General features: G+C 37.0%; 6 protein-coding genes across 22 annotated transcripts; 2 read left to right on the top strand and 4 right to left on the bottom strand.

Annotated features, from left to right (window-relative positions):
- Window positions 1–1,048: 1,048 nt before the first annotated feature.
- On the bottom strand, window positions 1,049–4,428 carry LOC100635070 (PCTP-like protein). Its single transcript, XM_003387999.3, has 7 exons — window positions 4,127–4,428; window positions 3,399–3,549; window positions 3,113–3,219; window positions 2,653–2,767; window positions 2,321–2,373; window positions 1,613–1,720; window positions 1,049–1,533 (listed from the first exon to the last, which is right to left on the bottom strand). The coding sequence occupies exons 1-7, from the start codon at window positions 4,376–4,378 to the stop codon at window positions 1,321–1,323; spliced, it is 999 nt and encodes a 332-aa protein (XP_003388047.1). The 5' UTR covers window positions 4,379–4,428; the 3' UTR covers window positions 1,049–1,320.
- A 26-nt stretch (window positions 4,429–4,454) lies between these two features.
- LOC109583459 (TNF receptor-associated factor 4-like) lies at window positions 4,455–6,990 on the bottom strand. Its single transcript, XM_019998825.1, has 2 exons — window positions 6,094–6,990; window positions 4,455–6,009 (listed from the first exon to the last, which is right to left on the bottom strand). Exons 1-2 carry the CDS (start codon window positions 6,965–6,967, stop codon window positions 4,607–4,609), a joined length of 2,277 nt encoding a protein of 758 aa, XP_019854384.1. The 5' UTR covers window positions 6,968–6,990; the 3' UTR covers window positions 4,455–4,606.
- On the top strand, window positions 6,914–10,433 carry LOC109583460 (uncharacterized). 17 transcript variants are annotated; one of them, XR_002185537.1, is made up of 9 exons: window positions 7,266–7,601; window positions 7,650–7,679; window positions 7,727–7,898; window positions 7,971–8,687; window positions 9,060–9,125; window positions 9,175–9,227; window positions 9,278–9,690; window positions 9,746–10,083; window positions 10,140–10,433. XR_002185537.1 is itself a non-coding variant. In XM_019998826.1 (3 exons), the coding sequence occupies exons 2-3, from the start codon at window positions 9,751–9,753 to the stop codon at window positions 10,365–10,367; spliced, it is 561 nt and encodes a 186-aa protein (XP_019854385.1). In that variant the 5' UTR covers window positions 8,957–9,690; window positions 9,746–9,750; the 3' UTR covers window positions 10,368–10,433. The 17 variants fall into 17 exon arrangements, 3 of the variants coding, with proteins under 3 accessions (XP_019854385.1, XP_019854387.1, XP_019854386.1); XR_002185541.1 differs by having other exon boundaries at window positions 7,272–7,601; window positions 9,175–9,214; window positions 9,458–9,690; XR_002185529.1 differs by adding an exon at window positions 6,914–6,996 and having other exon boundaries at window positions 7,041–7,601; window positions 9,060–9,690.
- A 102-nt stretch (window positions 10,434–10,535) lies between these two features.
- Window positions 10,536–18,670, top strand: LOC100634945 (THO complex subunit 2-like). Its single transcript, XM_019998809.1, has 21 exons — window positions 10,536–10,607; window positions 10,651–10,727; window positions 10,983–11,083; window positions 12,015–12,066; window positions 12,124–12,194; window positions 12,249–12,370; window positions 12,551–12,612; window positions 12,658–12,729; window positions 12,846–13,009; window positions 13,224–13,328; window positions 13,379–13,474; window positions 13,520–13,573; window positions 13,638–13,834; window positions 13,888–14,125; window positions 14,394–14,521; window positions 16,258–16,359; window positions 16,474–16,558; window positions 16,990–17,083; window positions 18,190–18,367; window positions 18,428–18,545; window positions 18,665–18,670. Exons 1-21 carry the CDS (start codon window positions 10,552–10,554, stop codon window positions 18,668–18,670), a joined length of 2,178 nt encoding a protein of 725 aa, XP_019854368.1. The 5' UTR covers window positions 10,536–10,551.
- On the bottom strand, window positions 14,602–15,935 carry LOC100634323 (uncharacterized). The gene is made up of 2 exons (XM_003387994.3): window positions 15,501–15,935; window positions 14,602–14,993 (listed from the first exon to the last, which is right to left on the bottom strand). Exons 1-2 carry the CDS (start codon window positions 15,918–15,920, stop codon window positions 14,772–14,774), a joined length of 642 nt encoding a protein of 213 aa, XP_003388042.2. The 5' UTR covers window positions 15,921–15,935; the 3' UTR covers window positions 14,602–14,771.
- Window positions 17,125–18,167, bottom strand: LOC109583463 (uncharacterized). Its single transcript, XM_019998833.1, has 2 exons — window positions 17,430–18,167; window positions 17,125–17,357 (listed from the first exon to the last, which is right to left on the bottom strand). Exons 1-2 carry the CDS (start codon window positions 17,824–17,826, stop codon window positions 17,131–17,133), a joined length of 624 nt encoding a protein of 207 aa, XP_019854392.1. The 5' UTR covers window positions 17,827–18,167; the 3' UTR covers window positions 17,125–17,130.
- Window positions 18,671–22,259: the final 3,589 nt, after the last annotated feature.

Genomic DNA, 22,259 nt, shown 5'->3' with positions numbered 1-22,259 from the left:
CATACTAATAACTGTGTCTGCATGTACGGTCGCTGATTCTAAGAAGCGCCACAAGTGAGGATAGAGTCCTTTGTCTTTTAGGAAATCGGGAGAGTTTGATCCGGAGAGTTGAAGCAAATCGATACCTTTTCTTCCAGCAAAAGGAGCTATTATTTTAGTACTGGTAGAGCAGAATAGACCAAGAACAGCAGCAACAGGACCTCTCCTGCTGTTAGAAGGAGGATTGATGGCATATTTGACAAGATTAACAACACCAAGATTGCCACCAGGGAGACCACAAGCCTCATGTCCACTCTCAATTAGATTGAGTCTATAGTCAGGAAGGATATCAGTGCTATTGTTTATCTCTTTAATGGCTACTCTAGCTCCTGCCAATAGATCAGGGCCAGCATCCCAGTCAGCATGAGGCCGATCATCAGGCCACGGGACAAGAGCTAGCAGATTGATGTTGCCTTTCTTTTCTTCCTTCCTAGCAGCCAACGGAGGAAGTAGTAACAAGATTATAGTGAAACAAAATAATAGGAATATCTTTCCTGTAGACATTTTTGGATTAGAACACGTGCAGGCCTCTTCTTTATAATAAAGAAAACACTGATAGATCGGAAAAGAAAGCAGCTACAGAGATGAAGTAGATTGTTGGAGCTGAGAACTCGTCACATGACGTAATTTGTAAAAGCGCTAATAGGCTACTAATTGCTGCTAAGATAACACAATTTCACTTAAGAAATGATTATCAACTTAATATTAAAAATTGATTAAAAGTTAGCAACAATTATCAATATTCCTTAGCTACACCAAAAAAGGAATTCCTAACAAATAGACAAGTTGGGTACACTTACGCTCTGCAAAGCAAAGATGCTTTTGTGGCTTTATGACAATTGGAGCTAAAACCATTTATTGACCAGCAGGAATGCACTTTTATGCAGCAGATAAACCAACTATTGCTTTTTGTAGCAAAAGGTTTGGTTATTTCGTTGAAACATAAATCAAACATTAGTTTAGTTAGTTTAAGATGTACTTTATGAAGTTAATTCATATTTTATTATTATGAAAATTTAGGGAGAAAGATATGAAAATGTGCTTAACGTGTATAAATGAATAATAATAATAATAATAATAATAATAACAATAATAATATATAAATAATAATAAATTTGAATAATAATGAAGCATGGCAGTAGAAATAAATAACATAGTATGAGGCTATACAAATTAATGTCAATAAAATAATAATAATAATAATAATAATAATAATGAGTATAATTTTCGAAAAAATATAATATATATTTATATAAATTTATAATAATATATGATTCCTCTCTATTCCGGAGTATTCTTAACCCCAACATTACTTTCACCATTTCCTGTCTTACCCTTGCTCCCTCCATTAGCTAGGAATGACTCTATACCATCAGGTACAGTCTCGTTGTCCTCCTCCAGCTGCTCTTCAGGCCCGAGATAATCTGGCTCACCTGCTCGAGGAGTAAGAGGAATAGTATCAGGAGAGAATTGAAGGAGTTCACTTATAGATACCTAGGGGGGAGAGGGAGAGAGGGAGAGGGGGGGGTGGTATTTCTTATGATGTGAATGTTTAAAAAGTTGTTGTTGTTACAATTGGTACTCCATATTTGGTAGGATCGACCCATGGTCTGTGCTCTGGCCTGTTTCTTTTTTTCCATTCCGGGTACTTCTCAGCTGCTTGAGCAATCTTTAAAAATATCTAAAATAATAATAATAATAATAATAATAATAATAATAGTAATAATAATAATAATAATAATAATAATAATAATAATAATAATAATAATAATAATAATAGTAATAATAATAATAATAATAATAATAATGCAGGTTAATTTAAGGAAAGGAAAGGAGAGAAAGATAGAGTTAGAAAGATGGAGAAAATTAGTAATGAAATAAAGTTATTAATAACAGTAAAAATAATAATAATTCATAATAAAATTTGTGATCATAGGCAAAAATAAGTTTATAAACAAGGTTAGTCTATAGTGGGGGACAAGCCTGACTCAAACATAATAAGATCCACAGGGGCTGATTGGGTAATATTTTTCCGAGAGAAACGAGATCGGTGACCACGGAGGCACTGCAAAGATGAGTGAAGGAGAGCAAAGGACAGTGTCACACGCATACAAGATATGGTGTGGTTGTAGGAGTGACCTGACTTATTACTCATCAGTGATGCTAATCTCTTCAAATAATAATAATAATAATAATAATAATAATAATAATAATAATAATAATAATAATAATAATAATAATAATAATAATAATAATAATAATAATAATCTTTGTTTCTTACTCGTGGTGCTATCTTGGATGCTACAATATTCAGTAACCATTTAGGGATTTTACCTACATGAATAGCAACACAGTCATGCATCAATAAAATAATAATAATAATAAATTGTTGGTTATGCTCCCATTGACTAGAAGTGCTTACAGTAAACCTTTTGATCAAACTAATTCAAAAGGACACATACAAGAACATGTTAACATTGGAGCTACAAGGAAGAAAGACTGTCCATCACTATACTGCCTCACATAACACTATTGCTATTACTAGCATCACTATATTGCTATTACTAGTATCACTAGTATACTATCACAGTATCACTAGGTCAGTATCAGTACCTCTTGGGTCAGAGTGAGTGACGTAGCAGGCGGTACAACCTTCAGCTGCTTCTCGTACCACCACACCGGTTACCATAGATACGCCTCTGATGAATTCTTTGTTAGGTGGAAATGACTGCAGAAGAAAAAATATTGAAAAATTAATATTGAAAAATTGGCTACAAAATATGACAATTTTTCCTGATACTTATGCTATTTTGAAAGTTTGAGCTGATCCCGACTTCAATTTATTGAATTATGGCCATTTAAAAAAACGAGCCAAAATCTGAAAAAATCCCTCGCCCATGGTTTTTCCCAAAAACGGCTCCGAAATCACCATCAATTTTTATTACATTTTCTGATACATATTGATGTACTTATGCTATGTAGAAAGTTTGAGCCGATTCCGACTTCAATTTTTCAAGTTATGAGTATTTTAATATACCAAAAACTATGTACATCATAACACAGTAAGTATTACCTGGTGGCCGACCGAATGGTTAAATGTGATATATTCTTTGCCTTCAATTACCTTCCAGCATCTTTGATAGACAAAATCTCTATTCCTCAACGGGTTAGGACATTTCACTATAAAATATTAAAATAATTTTACAAAAAGTTGCAGCTGCCAAGTTCAAATATTCGCTATCAATTAAAATACTACACATACATGTCTACATGTACATGTACATGTACATATATACATATGTACATATGTATATATGTACATATACATATGAATATGTACAAGTAGACATTTCCTTTACTTGAGTAATAGCAGAGGTCACTGTTAGTTCCTTCGACTAAACAAATTGTCTGTTCTTCAAGAAGTGCTTCGTCCCACTGTGTTCTATAGTCGCTGTCTTGCAGAGTGTCATATAAAACTTGACCGGTTATTGTTTTGAAATGACAGTAGACCTAAGAAAGGATAATGATGATTATTATTATTAAAGTAACAAATGGTTATATTATTAATGTAATTTAGCAAGTTCCTTTTTAAATGTAAACAAACATGTGTACTAAAGTGAAACACATAATTATAAAGTTAAGATGAGGAATAGGATGATGAACATGTGCTTGTACTTATGAATAATGATGATGACGTAATGTAACTAATGTTATGTCATAAAGTGTAATAGGACCACAACATTATTATTAATTATTATTATTATTTACAACATTATTATTATTATTATTTACAACATTATTATTATTATTATTATTATTATTATTATTATTATTAACAGCTTTTTCAGCAGAGGTGATAATTGCTCATTGCATAAGTTACAGTTTGAATTTTTGAAATTGAATTTCAAACATGTGTACATGCACATGCAAAGTCAATTAGTAATGACAGATGCAAACATGACAATAATTGTAAGATATTTATACAAGAAACAAAATAAACCAAAAACAAAAACAATGGCTGGCTGTATCATGTTTTCTTCTTCCTTTCTTTCTCCCTCCCCCCTCTCTCTCTTCTGCTGCTCTTTACTTTTAGCATTTTCACTGTCTGTCCTGGTATCTCTCTCATCCAAACCCTGACCCCGTTCTTGTCGTGTTTCAGTAGCCATTTCTCATGATTTTCCGCCAGTCGAAGAAGATGGTCAAAATCCTCGTCTCTGGGCTGTCTGATCTCCCCCAGTTTAAAGAACCCGCTGCTGCTCCTGTCTCCTGAGTATTGTCTTCTGCTAGAGTTGCTCCCGTTCCTTTTAGACGGAGAAGGCGGCGAATGGCTGCTTGCCATTTTTCTCTTGCATAAAGAAGATATCAGATTCAGAGATATGAGGAAAAGGTGTGGCTAGGTAAATTATATGGGTGTGTACTTGCCACGTGTTAACACGTGGGCAAATTTAATGAAAATTTTATTTTTAAAAGAAGAAATGATTGACAATTTAAAGAATTTATTTATAATTTATTCAATAATAATAAAGGGACAATCTAGTAACAAATAAACACACAATCTTTTTCTGGTCTAGTTCCTTCTAACGCTAGTTACACAAAACCTCAGGGACTCGTTCCTGAGGTACCCACAGCTGGTATACTTATCCAACTGGAGCTGCCCGTGAGCCACAAACTGTGGAACGCCAAGACCACTCTCCGCTAGCTCTTGATCCAAAATTCGATCGGATATCTCCGGGGGGACGTCAGGAGTGAATGGGATCTCGTGGACAATATGTCCTCCTTTCTCTCCACCCCCGTATTGATTAATCAATTGGATCACAACGATACCACAGAAAGGCCAAGAGAGCTCATCGTCAAATTCTCCTCTCATGAGGTTAGCATACACAGAGACGTGAGTACCCCTTCCCTCGTCCGACCCGTTGCAATCCAAACTGATACACATTCTGTAGCCTTGAGGATGAGTATAAAATGGAGAGCTAAACCACTGCTTGCCGGAAGAACGAAGCTCATTAAATTTATAGACCGTAAAGTGAAAGGGCGGAGTCACAACATGAGACCGAACCTTCTGAAGGTCTTTTGCTAGTTTGGCCTGAGACTCTTCAAGTGAAGAGACAAGAGAATGAAGCTCTCCTAGTTCCTTGCTCTGTACTTGTACCTGCTCTCTTAATAAAGACAACTCCCTATCCTTCTCTTCCAGCCGCTCCTCTAGGTCCTTGTGGGTAGGGCCAGTAGGTGTGGCCTCTCTATTCATTAGCTCCCTAACCATCCTACCCATCAGGCTCATGTGAAAGTGGGCGGAGCTTTCTTCATGGACCCGTGCATCAGATAAAGGATAGGTGGAATCACAACCAAGAAATTTAAAATCACATTCGACGATTTTACGTGGACACACCTCCAAATGCTGGGGGATGTCCCTCCTTGGCATATCAATGGAGCCGCAGTCGTTAGGGCAGGGGGCGGGGTAGCCATCACAGAGCGGCCAATGGGAGGGCATGTCTTCGTAAGCACTTCTAAATGAACAGAATTTACAGGAATAGGGACGTCTGGGACACTTGTCAGTTTTATGAGTGTACAAGGTGTTCAAGGAGAACTCCTCATCACAAAAAGGACAGAGACAACGTACGAAATCACAATCTCCTTTATTTAGGTCGACATGCGTTGCCACGTCAACCAGCGGCCCCACCCACACGCACCCATCAGCATTATTAGGGCACTTCACTTGTAGTCTGTTTATGGATCGCTCAATGTTCCTATTGATGAAGACACTAAAGGTCTCTTTCTTACACAGTGGGCAGGAGTTATCTAAAGAGATGTGTTCTCTAATGCAGGTGCTACAAAAGCAGGCCCCACAGCAGTCGGTGAGGTGGGGGCTGCGTAAGACCAAGCGGCAGATAGGACAGATGAACTCATGAAGCTCTTCATGTGATGAAATGAAAGAGTAATCGTAGCCACCATAATCCTTACTGGTTGATACTACAAGGAAAAGAGAGATAGTAATGAAGTCAATCATTAACACTGTTGACACTAATTAACATTCCTCACTAATCAATCACTTACTATTCTTAGTAACTTCTTCCATTGGCTGCTGGAGCACATGTTGTTGTTGTTGTTGATTCATACCAGGTCTTGAAGGTGTCGAATAATGACGGAAATAAGCTCCACCGTCTTCCGATTCCTCGGGAACACTCCCACTATCGTAACTCTCCCATGTTCTCCTGGCCCCACCCCCCCTACCCCCGGGGAAATATCGTTGAAGATTAGCCTCAGGCTGTGAATAGCTCCTTGTTTTATGAGGGTGTGGTTGTGCCTGATTCGTCCTAATTAATAATAATGGGCTGCCCCCTTGAGCGTTAGTATACTCCATATGTTGTACGTGGGCGTTGGTCCCTCCCCTCATTCCTCCTGTGCTATTAACTCTACCCATAGCCCCGCCCACCCGTCCTTGTTCATCAGCATTACTTGGGTATACGTTATAGAGGCCACTATCAGTGACTATACGATAAGGTACTGCCGAGGGGTCCAATATTAAAACGTTTCCCAGACCCGGTACGTTTGCCTGTTGCAATTGAGGGCTCATGCTTCCACTGCGGTTCTCGGACCCCCTGGGAATATCCAGCCCCCTGGGGGGCCCGTCTCTAGATGGAATAAGGGACGGGTGCTGTGTGGGTTGAGTTTGAGGAATTGGTTGTGAATAATGATGTCTGGATATTGGCGGCTGTAGCAATGCGTCAGGTTGTGGGTGTGGCTCCCCAGTCTGAGATTGAGGTGGTTGTATTTCTTCAGAGCTAGGTCTAAGACCAGGAGGGCGGGCTGGAGCCGCGTAATACATTCCACTGCTACTACTCTCCGTTGTGCTGCTGTTGAAGGAGCTTTGAGATGAATACCCGGAGCTTATCTGACCTGAGAGTGGTGGAGGATTATCTTTTGACATCTGGAGAGCAAGAGAAGCGTATAATAAGAGTAAGCGAGTCTTATAATACGAAGGAATGATCAATCAAATGTAGTTTACTTTTAGCAGCCATTTTGAATATGACCACGCCTATAAAGGCACACCTACTTATAACTCAGGGAGGAGGATCACGTGATGCCTACTGCACATGCGCAGTGGTATCATGTAGCACGTGTTGTTCCCGCCTTTTTCAAAAGAAGAAGAGAAGAACTGAACTGAAGATGAGCTGGCAGGAGACACACACTCTCTCTCTCTCTTTCTCTTCCTCCCTCAGCTTCCATTGGTAAGTATCTACTGAATTAACCTCTTCTTTGTAGTATCCGCCATTTTACCACCACTCCTCCAGACCTCCCTCACTCCTCCCATCCCTGGGTCTGGTAAGTGGTTTGTTAATTATTATCCTCATTATAGGTACAGCTATTGAAGACTAACCCAGGATGTTTCAAGTTGTATGGTAGTGTGTGTGTTATATCATATTATACTAGCTCTATTGTTTTATGTAGGACAACCAGTCAGTATTTCAATGATCCATTCATTCATTATTGGTACGTGTGTATTATTATTATGTACACTCTATGTTTGTAGGTAATAAAGTCCTGCCCTAATCTTTATACATGTACGTGTACATACGTATGCATTCTAGTGTACTCTTGTATATTTTTAGGATATTACTCAGTATATTATTTCAAGTGTCGTACGTACTTATATTATGCATTCTAATGTACTCTTGCATATTTTTAGGATATTACTCAGTATATTGTTTCAAGTCTCATCAATTGTACAGTAAATATGTGTTATGTGGTAGTTATGTCATTTTGGTAATAAATGAAAAATTTTACGTGTATTCTTGTTAATTTCCAGGATATTATCAGTATTCTAAAGATGAAACTACCTACAGTACATCAACTATATGGTATAGTCAGGCCATGTACATGTATATATGTTTAACTATTTATACATGTACACACACTCTTGTTTTATTCAGGATATTATTAGAATATTAGCACTGTAGCAGTTTCTTCAGATCCTACTACAATTCATCCAGTGTGTGGTTCTCTATTGGTTAATGATATCCACACACCATCATGTACATGTACATCCTTATCTGTAACATGTATTCTATTCCCTTTCCTTAAGATTGCTACATAGACTCAAGCCAGCATGCAGTCTTCTTCAGCATCAATTCACTCCAAGTCTTCAGTGTATGGTAACAATGTATCTATTGCATGTTATTAATAACCTTGATTACAGTGCTAATAATAAACGGCTCATTTTATCACTATTCATCCCATTACATGTAATAAAGCACTGTCCCATTGATCTTTACTTATTCTATTGTTTAAACATTTTTCTCTTTTTTATTTCTACAGGGATCAAGTTTAAAGTTGGTTGAGTGTGAGGTAGAGTGAGAGTTAATAATGTGTAATTACGCATGTTTATAATGTATTTTATGCATGTACAATATAATCCACACATGTCCTTCCACCCCCCCCCCAACCTCTAGTAGGCCTCTGACTGTTCTGGACTGGACTGGACTTAGGATCAAGTTTAAAGTTGGTTGAGTGTGAGGTAGCATGAGAGTTAATAATGTATAATTACGCATGCTTATAATGTATTTTATGCATGTACAATATAATCCACACATGTTCTTCTTACCCCCCCACCCCCTCTAGTAGGTCTGACTGTTCTGGACTGGACCCTGGTAAGTATTGATTGCATGTTCTCCGTTATTACATGTAATGGGATGAATAGTGATAAAATGAGCCAAAGGTTTAAAATTTTGAATAATAAAAAAAGAAAAAATAAAAGCAAAAAAAATTATTATAATTAATTAAAAAGTAGGTAGGGCTAGTGGAGTTATAACCACACCCCCAATTAGTGAAGCTATAGTCACACCCCCAATTAAAATACCAGCCACACCCAGTACCAAATGGGGTGTGGTGGATATAGTGTGCCAGCTGGCCAGGGGGAATAACATTTGTTTGCTTTTGCAACTTCTAAAATGATAATATTTATATGATACAATATACTGATTATTATTTCTTTATAAGTCCTAACGATTGTCTCCTCATAGATATTGCTCCACTGCTGCCTAGCCCAGTTCCTGCATTATGAATTAGTATTGGTTACAAAGGAATGGGTTTGTTTGTTTTGTAATGTAAGACGGTTTCAATGAACTTTCCCTGTAGTGTTCCGTTACATTAACCTGCCACTGTGGGTCTAATTCGGGTAATTCTATAAGGTGCTATTATGTCATTTGTATTGGTGCTTAAAATTGAATAAACTTGACAGGCTGACAGCTAAGCATGTAATTGTACTCATGTTAAAGATATTCAATTTTAAGGCAGTTTCAAATATTTTACTTTCACATCACATCCTGTACGTAAGATTCTGCATCATATTCCTGAATACATGATGTTCTCAGTTCAACAGTTCAGTTAATGAGTTATGTCTAACATGCTTCCTTTTTAGAATGAGGATGGAACAAGGATAAGTGCATTAGAATTAGGATAAGTGTTGCATATCAACTTACATTATTGTTAGTAAGTGCGTGAACTCATGACACATTCCTACTGTTTCCCATCCTGTCCAGTCACATCCTTTCCTTTGACTGATGTGGCATGATATCATCCTTAGGCTGTAAATATTCACAGCTGCAGACCTGCTATAAAACCAGCTGGAACAACTCGGCAATTTCAAAACAAGTTTAGTTAAGCAAGTTCGATAAAACTCATTTTGATAATAATCGCCAAATTCTAGACATAATGTGTGGACAGCCTTCAGCTCTGAATCCTCTCATTTCTCAAAAACTGAGGAATCTTTTCGAAGGAGTTTCTAAGCTCCAGAGTTCGATTCCAAAAGATGTTGATCTAAGAGGTACAGATATCTGTGTTGATGACCTACAAGCAATATCAGTCCTACCTGAGACCCTGTACCAGTACTCACAGCTGTTGAATAATTTATCAGAAGAATGGGATAAACTCCTGCTGACTAGTGATGATTTGGGTACAGTAACATCTTATGATGGAAGTGTATTCAACCCACAAGAAGTATCACTAGTACTGGTGATACACTGTATTATATCAGATATGGAAATGGTAAGATATTATCATCATTATTATTATTATGATTATTATTTTCTTTTTTTCTATAGTTGTTAGCTGATATAAATGAATTACTGTCAGCTGCTCCAGTCAATTACACTGATTTCATTAACAATGTGTATTTCCTCATCGCTCTACCTCAGTTTCTCTGTCAGATGACTCAAAAAGAAGATTCAAGAGTTTTCCCATCGCAATCTATTGAAAGTCATCTGAAAACCATGACACAAAAGCTACCGAACTTTTTCGAAAGACTTCAAATTAATACCAATGTACAATGATATTCATTAGATTTATTATATCAAAGTTTGCATTTGTAGTATCTGTGGTTTGTGTTTTTTTGCTAATTAATTAATAATAATTATTAATAACAATCATTTGAGGGGTGTGGTTTATTATTATTAATAATAACCTGACCACGTGGCTAATACTGATAAAATCACGTGATCCTACACATGGTAAAAAATGGAAGGAATGCAGAAACTCGTGAAGAATTGGTCCTCAAAAGGCAGAGAAGAAGCGTAAGACATTTTAATGTAATCATTTTAAATTTATTTTTAACAGGTTGGCTCTTTTCAAAGAGAGTTTTTCGACATTTAATCATGACAGCATACTGAGTCTTCACAGATCTGCTGAAAGCTGTAAGATTAATAAATAAATAAAATAAATATTTAAATGCTTTGTTTATTGTTTACTTGTAATTATGTGCGTGGGTGGTCGATGCATATACAGGTGGGCTTTAATTGGAAGGTTAGCTCTACAGCTGCTTAATTAATGGCCTAATTAATTAACAATAATTGAATTTCTTGGATTGTTGTGTCTTTTTGATGTTATCCATTTCCTCTCTTCTTCCATCTTGTGTCTCCCCCTTTCCTCTTCCCCTCCTCCCCCTACAGCTTTATATGGATTGTTTTACGATCTCTTCTCATGTTGTATTAATAATGAGATTGATTCAGATGAGGTTGGGGATTTCTGTAAATCACTTTTAACGTCATTAGTAAGTGTCTGGTACACAACATAAGTACATGTATATGCATCAGAAAATGTAATAAAATTGAGGAATTTTGTACTTGTCAATTTTGGTGAAATTTCACAAAAATCCCTGTACTATAGTACAGGGACTTTTGTCCAATTTTGGAGCAACTTTAAAAAATCATAAAAAATCCAAACTTGATTGGAATCAGCTCAAACTTTCTACACAGCATAAGTACATGTATATGCATCAGGAAATGTAATAAAATTGAGGAATTTCCTACTTGTCAATTTTGGTGAAATTTCACAAAAATCCCTGTACTATAGTACAGGGACTTTTGTCCAATTTTGGAGCAACTTTAAAAAATCATAAAAAATCCAAACTTGATTGGAATCAGCTCAAACTTTCTACACAGCATAAGTACATGTATATGCATCAGGAAATGTAATAAAATTGAGGAATTTCCTACTTGTCAATTTTGGTGAAATTTCACAAAAATCCCTGTACTATAGTACAGGGACTTTTGTCCAATTTTGGAGCAACTTTAAAAAATCATAAAAAATCCAAACTTGATTGGAATCAGCTCAAACTTTCTACACAGCATAAGTACATGTATATGCATCAGAAAATGTAATAAAATTGAGGAATTTTCTACTTGTCAATTTTGGTGAAATTTGACAAAAATCCCTGTACTATAGTACAGGGACTTTTGTCAGATTTTGGAGCAACTTTAAAAAATCATAAAAAATCCAAACTTGATTGGAATCCGCTCAAACTTTTTACACAACATAAGTACATGTATATGCATCAGAAAATGTAATAAAATTGAGGAATTTTCTACTTGTCAATTTTGGTGAAATTTCACAAAAATCCCTGTACTATAGTACAGGGACTTTTGTCCGATTTTGGAGCAACTTCAACTTCCATTCAATTATATCTTTTCTTCACTATACAGGACTCTTCTCCAATCCTCTCTTCTCTCATCACTGACGTATTATCATCATTAGGTATTTCATTAATATTCATATAACTATGCCCCTCCCCCTGCCCCTCCCCTTTATAAGATGCTGAGGTCTCATGCAGTGAAGACAAGTCTCAAAGAAAGTCGCTGAGGTCTCTAACCCTCTCACTAGTGGTACGTTATTATCACAATATGGTACTAATAAAGTTGATGATGTATTTTGTGTAGAGCGTGACTGGTGATGATTTATTGAAGGAAAGATTAGATATGGACTCGCTGGAAGGAGCTGGTTTCATATCATCAAAGAACAGCTTCAATCAAAAATATGTGAAGACTAAAACTAAAATATAGTAAGCAGTTTAATCCGTGAATATATTAATATTCATTATTATTATAGTATGTATATGTATTAGATATTACTGTATATTATTAGTATGTATGTGTATTATTATTATTATTATTTATATTTGTTTATTTGTCTATTCTCATCTTCCATTTCCTCTCTCCTTCCTCTCTCTCTCTATTTGTAGTTATAAGCAACAGAAATTTAATCTTTGCCGCGAGGAGAACGAAGGATTCTCAAAGCTCATAAGTAAACTAAGAGCATCATTAACTGACTCTCTCTTTACCTTATAAGGCGAGCTGGGACATGAGCCTCTGGTGGGCGTGGACCATGGACAAGTACTGGACAGCATCAAGTCATTAATAGGTTAGCTAACCATTAATATATTAACCACTGGTTAATTGAGTTGTGCTGTCATTAACATTACAATATTAATCACTAGTTGTTCAATAATACACTATCATACTGTCTTTCATTTGTAGGTAGATTCAGTATGGATCCTAATCGTGTTCTGGATGTCATTCTTCAAGCGTTTGAGTCTCATTTCGACCAGCGACACTTCTTCATACCTTTATTAAGAAGCTACCCTTGTTCCCCATCAACCTTCATTAATATACTCGGGTTCAAGTATCATACTTACCACCTGGTGAGTTCCCTTACAGAGGGTAACATTTAAAAGGGAAAGGCTCCTAATTTATAAGAAGCCATAACATGAAAGGGTGATCCTTTACCAAACTTTTTAAAATTAAGTTAAAGTTAGTCAATCATGGGAATTAGCTAAAAGTTCCCTCCTGTAAAATTACCAGCTGTACAATGTACTTGCCCATGTATGTACACGTAATTGTTATCTTTAATTATAGTCTGATTCTGATGGTCAGTGTCCCCCTACCCCTCCCTCTCTCTACTCCCTCACTGCTGTACTGCTGAACGAAGGAATGATTAATATACATGGACTCACACCTCACGTAAGAAATGGGTGGAGTTAGGGGCGGAGCTTAGCTGAGTCTATTAATAGTTACGTCTATCAATGGAAGAGTTTAAGGAGCTCCACCAGTCAATAGCTGATAATGCTAATGCTATTTATAGAAAGGCCAATATAGTGACACTGACGGTGAGTGTAGGTCACCTGACTGTCATGTGATGACGTGATTTGTAGGACAAAACTGATGAGGAGAAGGAGAAAGAGGCAGAGGCAGCTCAAAAATTAAAAGTATTTTAATTTGATTTGGTTTAATTTGATTTCACACTCTTTGCCTCTCGTTCGATCTCCCCAGGAAGATCATAAAGCTAAGCTATCCCTTGAACATAACCAGGTCCTTGGGATATGCCACGCCTGTTTAGAACAAGGAGACTGGCCGTCCGCTAGATCAATCATTAACCAGCTACCCCCAAACCTTGCAATGGCATCGCCACAGCTGGTCCAGAGCTTATGTAGACTAGTTGAGTATTGTATAGAACCACTTTATAGACTGTAAGACCAGCTGCTGTGGTAATGTGTATTTGAAATTATCTCTTCTCTCCTAGTCACGCCCCACGTGGCACCACTCCTTCTCCTTTATCCTCTTCCTTCTCCATCTCTCGCTGTCAGTCATTTAAAGATATGGTTCCCATGGCGATGGAGATGATCTATGCCTTAGGGCCACACCTCCACAGTGACCCGATCCTATTGTGTAAGATAGTTCGACTGGGTAAAGCCTTTTTGAAAGAGATGTTCCCTGGCAGTGATCCATCCAGAACCATCACTAACGAACACCTCGAGAATGTAAGAGTATTCATTGTTGAGGAAATACACACATCATGTACTAGTACAATGTGTTAATGGTGCGACCCACGATAGCCTCACTCTGTTTGGTCAGTTTATAAGCAGCTGGAGCTGCATTTGAATGTCACTGGAGTATTCCTGTTAGACCACATATTTAACAGAACAATTTTTGAATGGGACTTCAGTGTCCCTGTGATATTATCAAATAATGATGTGCTGTACATGTAGCTGTAGTTGCATGTTTTACGAAATCTCTCTCTTTCCCCAGGAGGTTTTGAGATGGTTCTTATCAATCATTGATGGTGTGGTCCTTCCTTCTCTATCAATGTTACAGTTTAATTGTGGGATGGCGGAAGAGGTGTGGTCTATGATTAGACTCCTCCCGTATGAAACAAGGTAATTAGTAATTAGCCTCGTGTGTGTGGGCGGGTAGGGGGCTCAAGTGCTGATAGGTGTGTCTGTACTGATCATATTGTAGCTCTAATGTTGTGTCAGTGAAGTAAACAAACACATTTTTTTAGTATAAACAATTCATGCGATATGTAGTAAACACGGGAATAGGGAACGGATTAATAATATTGAAGACTTAAAAAAACAACAACTATGTATATTTATTTATTATTGTTTGTTGTTTTTATTAATTTGTTTATTGAACTCCAATGGCTTCCACCCTCGTCTGATAGTCTGGGAGTGTCTTTGTTATTTTTTCAATTCCGGCTCCAAACTGATGAGAAGGAAAGTCTTTTCCAGCCGGCCCTGTTTGACACATGTACTGCATTGAAGCAATGACAGCATAGATCTTATTGATGGCATCGGAATATTGGAGGGAAGGACCAGCTGTTAGGGTTTTATTAGCTTCAGTTAGCAACTGGAGAGAGGGGGAGAGAGAGAGAGAGGGAGAGGGAGTGGAAAGGTATGATAAAGGTTATGATGAGCTAATTCGATGACATGTATAATCCTATTCATCACATTGTGTGTTGTAGTCTTGTAGTGGTGTTGTTTTTGCTAATTAAATTTCACACCAATCTGTCGGCAATTGCGATTATAATTTTTGAAATAATTTTACACTTAATTGCTTTACTATATATTAAAAGTAATTGTATGGTTACATGTACATATGCTCTACACTGCTTTCCTCTTTCTCTCTCTTCTCTCTTGGCAGTCAGACAAGTTTGGCATTTAATATTCTTTTAAAGTGTAAATAACAGCAGCACATGCTGCCAATATTTGCAGTGAGATTTGTATAATATTTAACCCTTTGACAACAGAACACCACTGCAGCTGTCAACAAGCAATCATCAAAATGTCCAAAATTTAAATAATAATAATAATAATTATCATAGTAATAATAATAATGATGATGATAATATCTTACCATTTCCATGTCTGATATAATACAGTGTATCACCAGTACTAGTGATACTTCTTGTGGGTTGAATACACTTCCATCATAAGAAGTTACTGTACCCAATCCATCACTAGTCAGTAGTAGTTTATCCCATTCTTCCGATAAATTATTCAACAGCTGTGAGTACTGGTGCAGTGTCTCAGGCAGGACTGATATTGCTTCTATATCGCTGGGGGTCAGTCCTGGAGTGGTTCCAGCTGGATCTGTTGTAATTCCCTCCTTTATTTTGGAGAGGGTCTGTTTCAAATTTGTTGATATTTCTTGTATTGAGGAAATCTTCTCTGCTACTTCTTTCTCCATTTTATTATAATAATCAACTGTCTCCTTCTCTTTCACTATGTTGCTATCTTGTCTCTCTCTGTCTCTTTCTTTCTGTTTTATACCCATTGGTTCAATAAGGGAAGTGCCACTCCCACTTAATTAACTTTGTGTGGGCGGTATATGACAACTTGTTTATGTATGTAGGTGGGCAGCCATATTTAGTACGTGATGCTAATGTTGTGTGATATCATAATTATTTAAAGCATGTCATATATGGTAATGTACATATGTACATGTCACTTTAAAACTATTTGTACTTTTATACCATCTATTATTATAATAATTATAGGTTAATTCTTAGGTTTTATTAGTAATTGTGACTCATGTCTACCTGATCATGATCTATTAGTGTCCTTTATCCTTTCCCCACCCCCCCTCTCCTGTTTCTCCTTATATGTTAAAGGTACATGTTGTATGGCTACTGGAAGAATGAGAGTTACAGCAATCACCCTGACCTGCTTATAGTTAAATGTGATACCTTGAATAAAGGGAAGTACATTATGAAGTAAGTGTGTACCTAGTGTATGTGAACTGGTCTATTTTTAATGTTCTCTCTCTCTCTCCCTCCCCCTCGCCCCCCCCCCTCTCTCCCTCTCTCTCTCTCTCTCTCTCTCTCCAGACGACTAACTAAAGATAATGTGAAGCAGTCTGGTAGACAGTTGGGTAAGCTAAACAACAGTAACCCTGGAATCATATTTGATTATGTGAGTCACTCCTTACAAGAACTTAAGAACATACTACCATCATCCCATATATGCAGTACACAATCCTAACTTGTGTTTATCTATACAATACATAAGTACATTGTGTATGATTAGTATCTGCATTATGTGTATTTTGATAAGGGCCTGGTTTGGTTTTGGGTACAATAATTGGAGGTGGTCTGTCTTTCTGTCTCTACCTTTCCTCTATAGTACAGAATACACAGTACAGAATACACTTAATACATGGTACATTGGCATGTGCATGACATGTGCTTGACATGTGATACCTGAGATTCAGTTTTGGTTTTGGGTATAATATCAATGAAAGTACATGTACATGTATTCATGTGCTGCTTTTTGTTTATCATAAGGACATTGTACTCTTTGATCAGTCATATCTTTATAACATTTGGGAATTCTTTTCTCTCCAGGTTCTATCTCAGATCCAGCGTTACGATAATTTCATTATTCCGGTCGTTGATTCTTTGAAGTACTTGACGCCAATAGCTTACGATGTACTGGCATGTATCCTTTAATGAGTGGGTGTGGCTATTAATAATTAATTAATATTACTAACGAAGGGGGCATCCCCTTCCATCTATTCTCTTGTTTAAACTGAATATAACGAGATCAGTAATGTACCACGCCCCCATTATTAATGTTATCAAGCTCCAGGCCACGCCCAGTACGCTCCATGATACCTTTATCACTGGTCCCTCGTACTCGTATGGGTCAAACTCGTAATCCAAACCTGATTTGAGACAGTAAGCCACCAGTGGCATTAGGGTGAATAGAATACCTATAGAATTAATTATTAGTGGGTGTGGCTGTTAATAGGTGGGTGTGGTTATCAATTAATAATGTACTTTACCTATAATAGCTTGAGGTATTGCTAGTTCCCATCTCTCAATGTAGAAGTTGGCTGCTCCTCCAATGGCCAGTGCAGCTGCATATATAATAGCGATAGTCTGCCTCTTCCTAATATCATAACATGTTCTAGTTACATTATCATACAGTGTACAGTCTGGGAGTGTGTAGCATTGGTTCCTTGTAGTGTTTAATATGAAGCAGCTGCTGCAGTGGCAGAGTCCTTCATGACTGCACTGCACGTACTGCGAGAGGTTTTGGTTATTGAATATTTCAGGGTTACAGTCCTTGTCTTGTATACAATAGTTAATTAATGGCTTCTCTTCTTCTTTATAGTGCTGTGGTCTAGTAAAAGATAATAATAATAAAATAATAATTAATGGCAATAGGCTAGTGGCCATATTGTCCTATTGTAGACTGGTAGACTCTTTCTTTCTCTACTGTTAGGCTGTAATGGTTGTGCGTTAGTTTGTTATATTATTAGTATATTGTTAGTATACTATTAATGCATAGCAGCTGGTGTTTCTGTAGTCAGTTTATTACTACATGTTAACACTTTACCAGTTACTAATGGCTGTGACTATATTATTATTATTATTATTATTATTATTATTATTATGTGGATATGATGTCATATTTCAGACAATACTTATTAAGTAATGATGAGTTCTTAGTCTCCGTACTGTCTGATCCACTCCTGTATTATACTGTATTATTGATACCTGATACTCTATCATATAAATTCCTTAACAGTTCATGTATAGACTGTATCATAGAGGCACTGGGTAACCCACAGAAAGAGCGGTTGAAACTAGAGGATACAAACCTCTCCAGCTGGTTACAGATACTGGCCTCCTTCTCTGCTAATATATTCAAGAAGTACCCAGTAGATCTCACCGGGTTATTGCAATATGTGACCAATCAGCTTAAAGCAGGGAAGAGGTACAGTAGGTGGATCTATGCTTCCTTTTTTTATTAAATGTCATTTAATCTCTTCTCTAGTTTTGATCTATTGGTACTAAAGGAGGTGATACAGAAGATGGCTGGTATAGAGATTAGTGATGAGATCACAGCTGCTCAGTTGGAGGCAATGGCTGGAGGAGAACTACTGAAAGCTGAGGTAAGATCATACTTTTACTTATAGAAAAGTAAAATAATTAATCAATTACTAAAAAGTTATGCTGCTACATGTATCTACCAAAAATATCTCAAAAGTTTAAAGTTTTTATGTACGTGTAGTTTTAGTTTTTTCTTTGCTTTCATTTGATCCTTTTCCCTCCATTTGGATGCTTTCAGTTCGAGCTCTGCTGTTGCTATTTTGGCAATATTGATAGAGAAAATATATCCAACAGCTCAACTGTATGAAAAACATAATCAATAACAGGCCCAGTGACACTGTTAGAAATGCTACTCTAAGTTTGTAGTTGCGTCTTGTATGTGTTGCAATGTTGAAGTGTTGGGAGCAATCCAGTGGTAGCTCATTATCAGCAACAAAGACGAGCCCATTGATTATTACTGCAAACACTGCAACAATAATAAGGGAAATGCTACATAGCCAGCCCTTGGCAGCCAGGGTCTCTTTCTTGCTCTTTTTCTTGTTCTTTAAATAGATATTAAATGCTTGAGAAATCCCATAAACAGTTTCCAGTATAGCGATGAGGATTATCCCTCCATACAGTACCCAGAGGGTGTTGTATTTCCTAGTACGACACGTATCAGTGGTTAGACTGATGAGGTTATAGAGTATTGTAAATGTTGTATCAACCTCTGGTATAATGGCAATGGTTAGTATTACTGCATAGAACAATGATTCAGCAAATTTCACTGGATTGGGTTCATTCTCCTTCTTGTATCGGCAGTTCTCACATGATTCAGGATTCTCTGACAAAGAATAACTTTTGCTTGGACACATCTGGCGCAAAGTATTGATGGAGCTTTTGCCACATTTTGTGATGTATGGAATAGCGTTGAATCCTAATTTTGCCCCAATGAGTGATATTATTGATAGAACAGTTAGATCTCTTTTTTCAATATCATCATTAGTGTGAGAGTTGTTCACGTTATCTCCAACAAAGTATGCAACAGAAGCAGTGATGGCCAGTCCAAATTGAATGATAAACCAGAAAATTTGTCCAGCCGTTTCTTTTTTATATTTTTTGAAATAAGCATTCAGTATAACGGCTGTTGTGACTGTTGCAAAAGAAAGAACTAGTATACCATATCCTGTGAGGACAGAGTATGTGAGGTCTTGACTCTCTTTGCTGAATTCCCCAGTGTCTAGCAGTGCTCCATAAGCAATAAGTGTCCCTAGTATATTAAAGGGCACTATTAGTGCTTTTGCTGTAGCTATTATCACCGATTCCTTTATTTTATAGATTTCCTATTGGAGGAATTATTATTTTTAATGTTATTTTGTATGTTGCACGAACCTCTTTTTCATCACCCATCCTGCTTCAAAAGATTCAACTGAAACAGAAAGTCTTTAATTATTGTAGTACCTGTAGCTGCTCTCTCCAGTGACTATCCCAACAGCACAGCAGTTAATGGTGATTACTGCTCACTCTCAAATTAAATTTATATTAGGTGGGTCATGATGTAAGTGGGAATGGGTTCGTTAATATTCATTATATTGATAATGTGTTGTGATGCTTGATGATGTATTGTGTATCAATATTGAAAGTACTTTGATATTCATTGGCCTCGCCTACGCGAGGTATAGGTAGTTGTTGTGTGTGTCTGTCATTCATTCATTCATTCTGTACAACTGAAATTTGTTTTTAATAAACAATAACTTTAGCACAGCGTGTTCTAAGCTCCTAGATCTTTCTTTTTGACGTGGAAAAGTCTTTCTTAACTGTTTTGTGTTGCTCAAATACAAGTGCTAGGTACAGAAGCTTCAAAGTAAGAAAATCGAGTAGTTGGGCCAAGTTCCGTTGTGTTGGCACTTTAGAGATAGCTGGTAGCATTTTTCAGTAGATTAGAACATGGCCTTCAAAAATTATGAACAGATTTCTCTAAATCTTACTTGATGAAGAGTTATACTTACTTGAAATTGTTGAGGTCACTCGTTTGTGCAGCGCTAGAGCAACAACTTGCTGGGTTATAGGTACTAAAGTACCTACACTATCTCAAATATACAAAGGTAGCAACTTTTTTTGTCAGCAAGTTTATCATATATTGCTGATTAGTAAAGAAAAAGTGAAGCTTCTTTCTCACATGGTCTTCTTGCTGACACTCATTCCAATCATGGAATGCCACACCTTTCAATCTACATGCATGGGAGGGGCTGGAGCTGCTTGCATGTATGTGCTGCAGTGCTGCTACTTCTGCAGGTATTCAAGAGCAAGTGCAACTGCAGGAAGCTAGTGTTGAGCAGACTCTCTTCATGCTGATAATCAAACAGTTATTGAAGTGCGGGCATGCACCATAGCAGCTATAGGGGCGAGGCCATGCACCGTAGGTGTCTCGTAGTTCTAGCAATAGTGGGTGGAACAGTTCAATTATATTCATATTAGTGTTTCTGCACTTAAGAGTATGACCATTTGAATGATAGTGTTTAGTTTTTTTCACATTTTAAATAAATTTTTGAAGGTTCTAAAACTCAAAAAATTACTACTGCATGTAATTTGGCCAGCACACTATATCTATGAAAATAATTGTAAGAAATAAAAAATCTAATTTAGTTTTATGCATGATTCTAAATCATGAATGAATACTGCAAAAAGTTTAGCAGACTTTATCAGCAGAAATTTTCACTTTCAGTTTTTATGTACATGCCACATGTAGTTCTTTAGTTGACTGCAGTCCTGGAGTCATTTGGAGTATCCTCTTCAGATTTCATCTCCGTTGATTCTTCCTTTTTGAATTCTTTCCAATACAAATTAATGAACCTCCCCCAACATATTCCGCCCATAATTACTATAGTTGATGAAAATATGAAGGAGATTACTAAAAGTACTATTCTGAAGGTGTAGTTTCTTGTCTCGAATGTTCTGTCTTTTTCAGTTATGCGAAAGTGTGGCGAGCAATCCAATGGCAGCTCATCAGCAACCAAGTAGCACCCGATACATATTACTGCAAGGACTGATGTGACGATGGAATATGTGATCCAGCGACAGAGGGTTTTCTTCCAGTTGGTCTTATCTTTGTCGTATATGAAATTATGAAATGCCTCACAGAATGCATTTATAAATTTCATTATGATGATACCTATTATTCCCCCATACATTACCCAGAGTACATTGTATTTCCTCATGTGGCAGTCATTTCTTGTAAGACTAACAAGATTACCTAATGTTGTGTACGTTGCATCCACCTCCGGTACAAGACTTAGCGTCCTCACTGTCGCGTAAAAGATCAATTTAGAAAACTTAACTTCTGCCAAGTGTGATTCTTTTTTGGATTGGCTTTGCTTCTGAAGCAAAATTTCCAAATGTTGTTGAAAAATTTTTTTATGGGCAGCCAAAAATTGAATAGTAATTTTGCAGCAATGAGATATATGATGGATTGAACTGTGAGATCTCTTTCCTCTGCTGCACTGTCAGTACTCACCTCTGTCTTGCTATCTCCCACTAGGTATATGATGTTAGTACCAATCACAAAAAGCAAGTCCAGTACAAAATTCCCAATTTCTTTAAATAGTTCTGTTCACCATTTGTTTTTATAAGCTTTGCAAAGGTTCACTGCTGAGTTGGCTAGCAGAAAAGCAACACTAGTCACTGCATATATTAGCCCCAAGCATGTTAGTGTAGCTCTTTGGTTTTCTCTGCTAAAATCTTTTCCATTTAGCATTGCTCCAGTAGCAATGATGGAGTACAGGATATCAAAGGGAACT

This window comes from Amphimedon queenslandica, unplaced genomic scaffold, assembly GCF_000090795.2.
Source record: "Amphimedon queenslandica unplaced genomic scaffold, v1.1 AMPQUscaffold_13304, whole genome shotgun sequence".
Taxonomy (NCBI): Eukaryota; Metazoa; Porifera; class Demospongiae; order Haplosclerida; family Niphatidae; genus Amphimedon; species Amphimedon queenslandica.
The sequence above is the reverse complement of the archived record's forward strand: the minus strand, read 5'-3'. Positions and strand labels throughout refer to the sequence as shown.

Bases quoted from the DNA above. Each gene is read 5' to 3' on its own strand.
- LOC109583463 (XM_019998833.1), bottom strand. From the start codon at position 17,826: ATGGCCACTAGCCTATTGCCATTAATTATTATTTTATTATTATTATCT. The intron at 17,358-17,429 runs GTAAAGTACATT...TTAATTCTATAG, and splicing joins AATACCTCAAGCTATTATAG to GTATTCTATTCACCCTAATG.
- LOC100635070 (XM_003387999.3), bottom strand. From the start codon at position 4,378: ATGGCAAGCAGCCATTCGCCGCCTTCTCCGTCTAAAAGGAACGGGAGC. The intron at 3,550-4,126 runs GTAAAGAGCAGC...ATCCTTTCTTAG, and splicing joins AGACAGTGAAAATGCTAAAA to GTCTACTGTCATTTCAAAAC. The intron at 2,768-3,112 runs GTAATACTTACT...TTTCTTCTGCAG, and splicing joins ACCATTCGGTCGGCCACCAG to TCATTTCCACCTAACAAAGA.
- LOC109583460 (XM_019998826.1), top strand. From the start codon at position 9,751: ATGTGTGGACAGCCTTCAGCTCTGAATCCTCTCATTTCTCAAAAACTG. The intron at 10,084-10,139 runs GTAAGATATTAT...TTTTTTCTATAG, and splicing joins TTATATCAGATATGGAAATG to TTGTTAGCTGATATAAATGA.
- LOC109583459 (XM_019998825.1), bottom strand. From the start codon at position 6,967: ATGTCAAAAGATAATCCTCCACCACTCTCAGGTCAGATAAGCTCCGGG. The intron at 6,010-6,093 runs GTAAGTGATTGA...TTTTCCTTGTAG, and splicing joins GGAAGAAGTTACTAAGAATA to TATCAACCAGTAAGGATTAT.
- LOC100634323 (XM_003387994.3), bottom strand. From the start codon at position 15,920: ATGGGTATAAAACAGAAAGAAAGAGACAGAGAGAGACAAGATAGCAAC. The intron at 14,994-15,500 runs GTAAGATATTAT...CCCTCTCTCCAG, and splicing joins TTATATCAGACATGGAAATG to TTGCTAACTGAAGCTAATAA.
- LOC100634945 (XM_019998809.1), top strand. From the start codon at position 10,552: ATGGAAGGAATGCAGAAACTCGTGAAGAATTGGTCCTCAAAAGGCAGA. The intron at 13,475-13,519 runs GTGAGTGTAGGT...CGTGATTTGTAG, and splicing joins CCAATATAGTGACACTGACG to GACAAAACTGATGAGGAGAA. The intron at 13,835-13,887 runs GTAAGACCAGCT...CTTCTCTCCTAG, and splicing joins ATAGAACCACTTTATAGACT to TCACGCCCCACGTGGCACCA.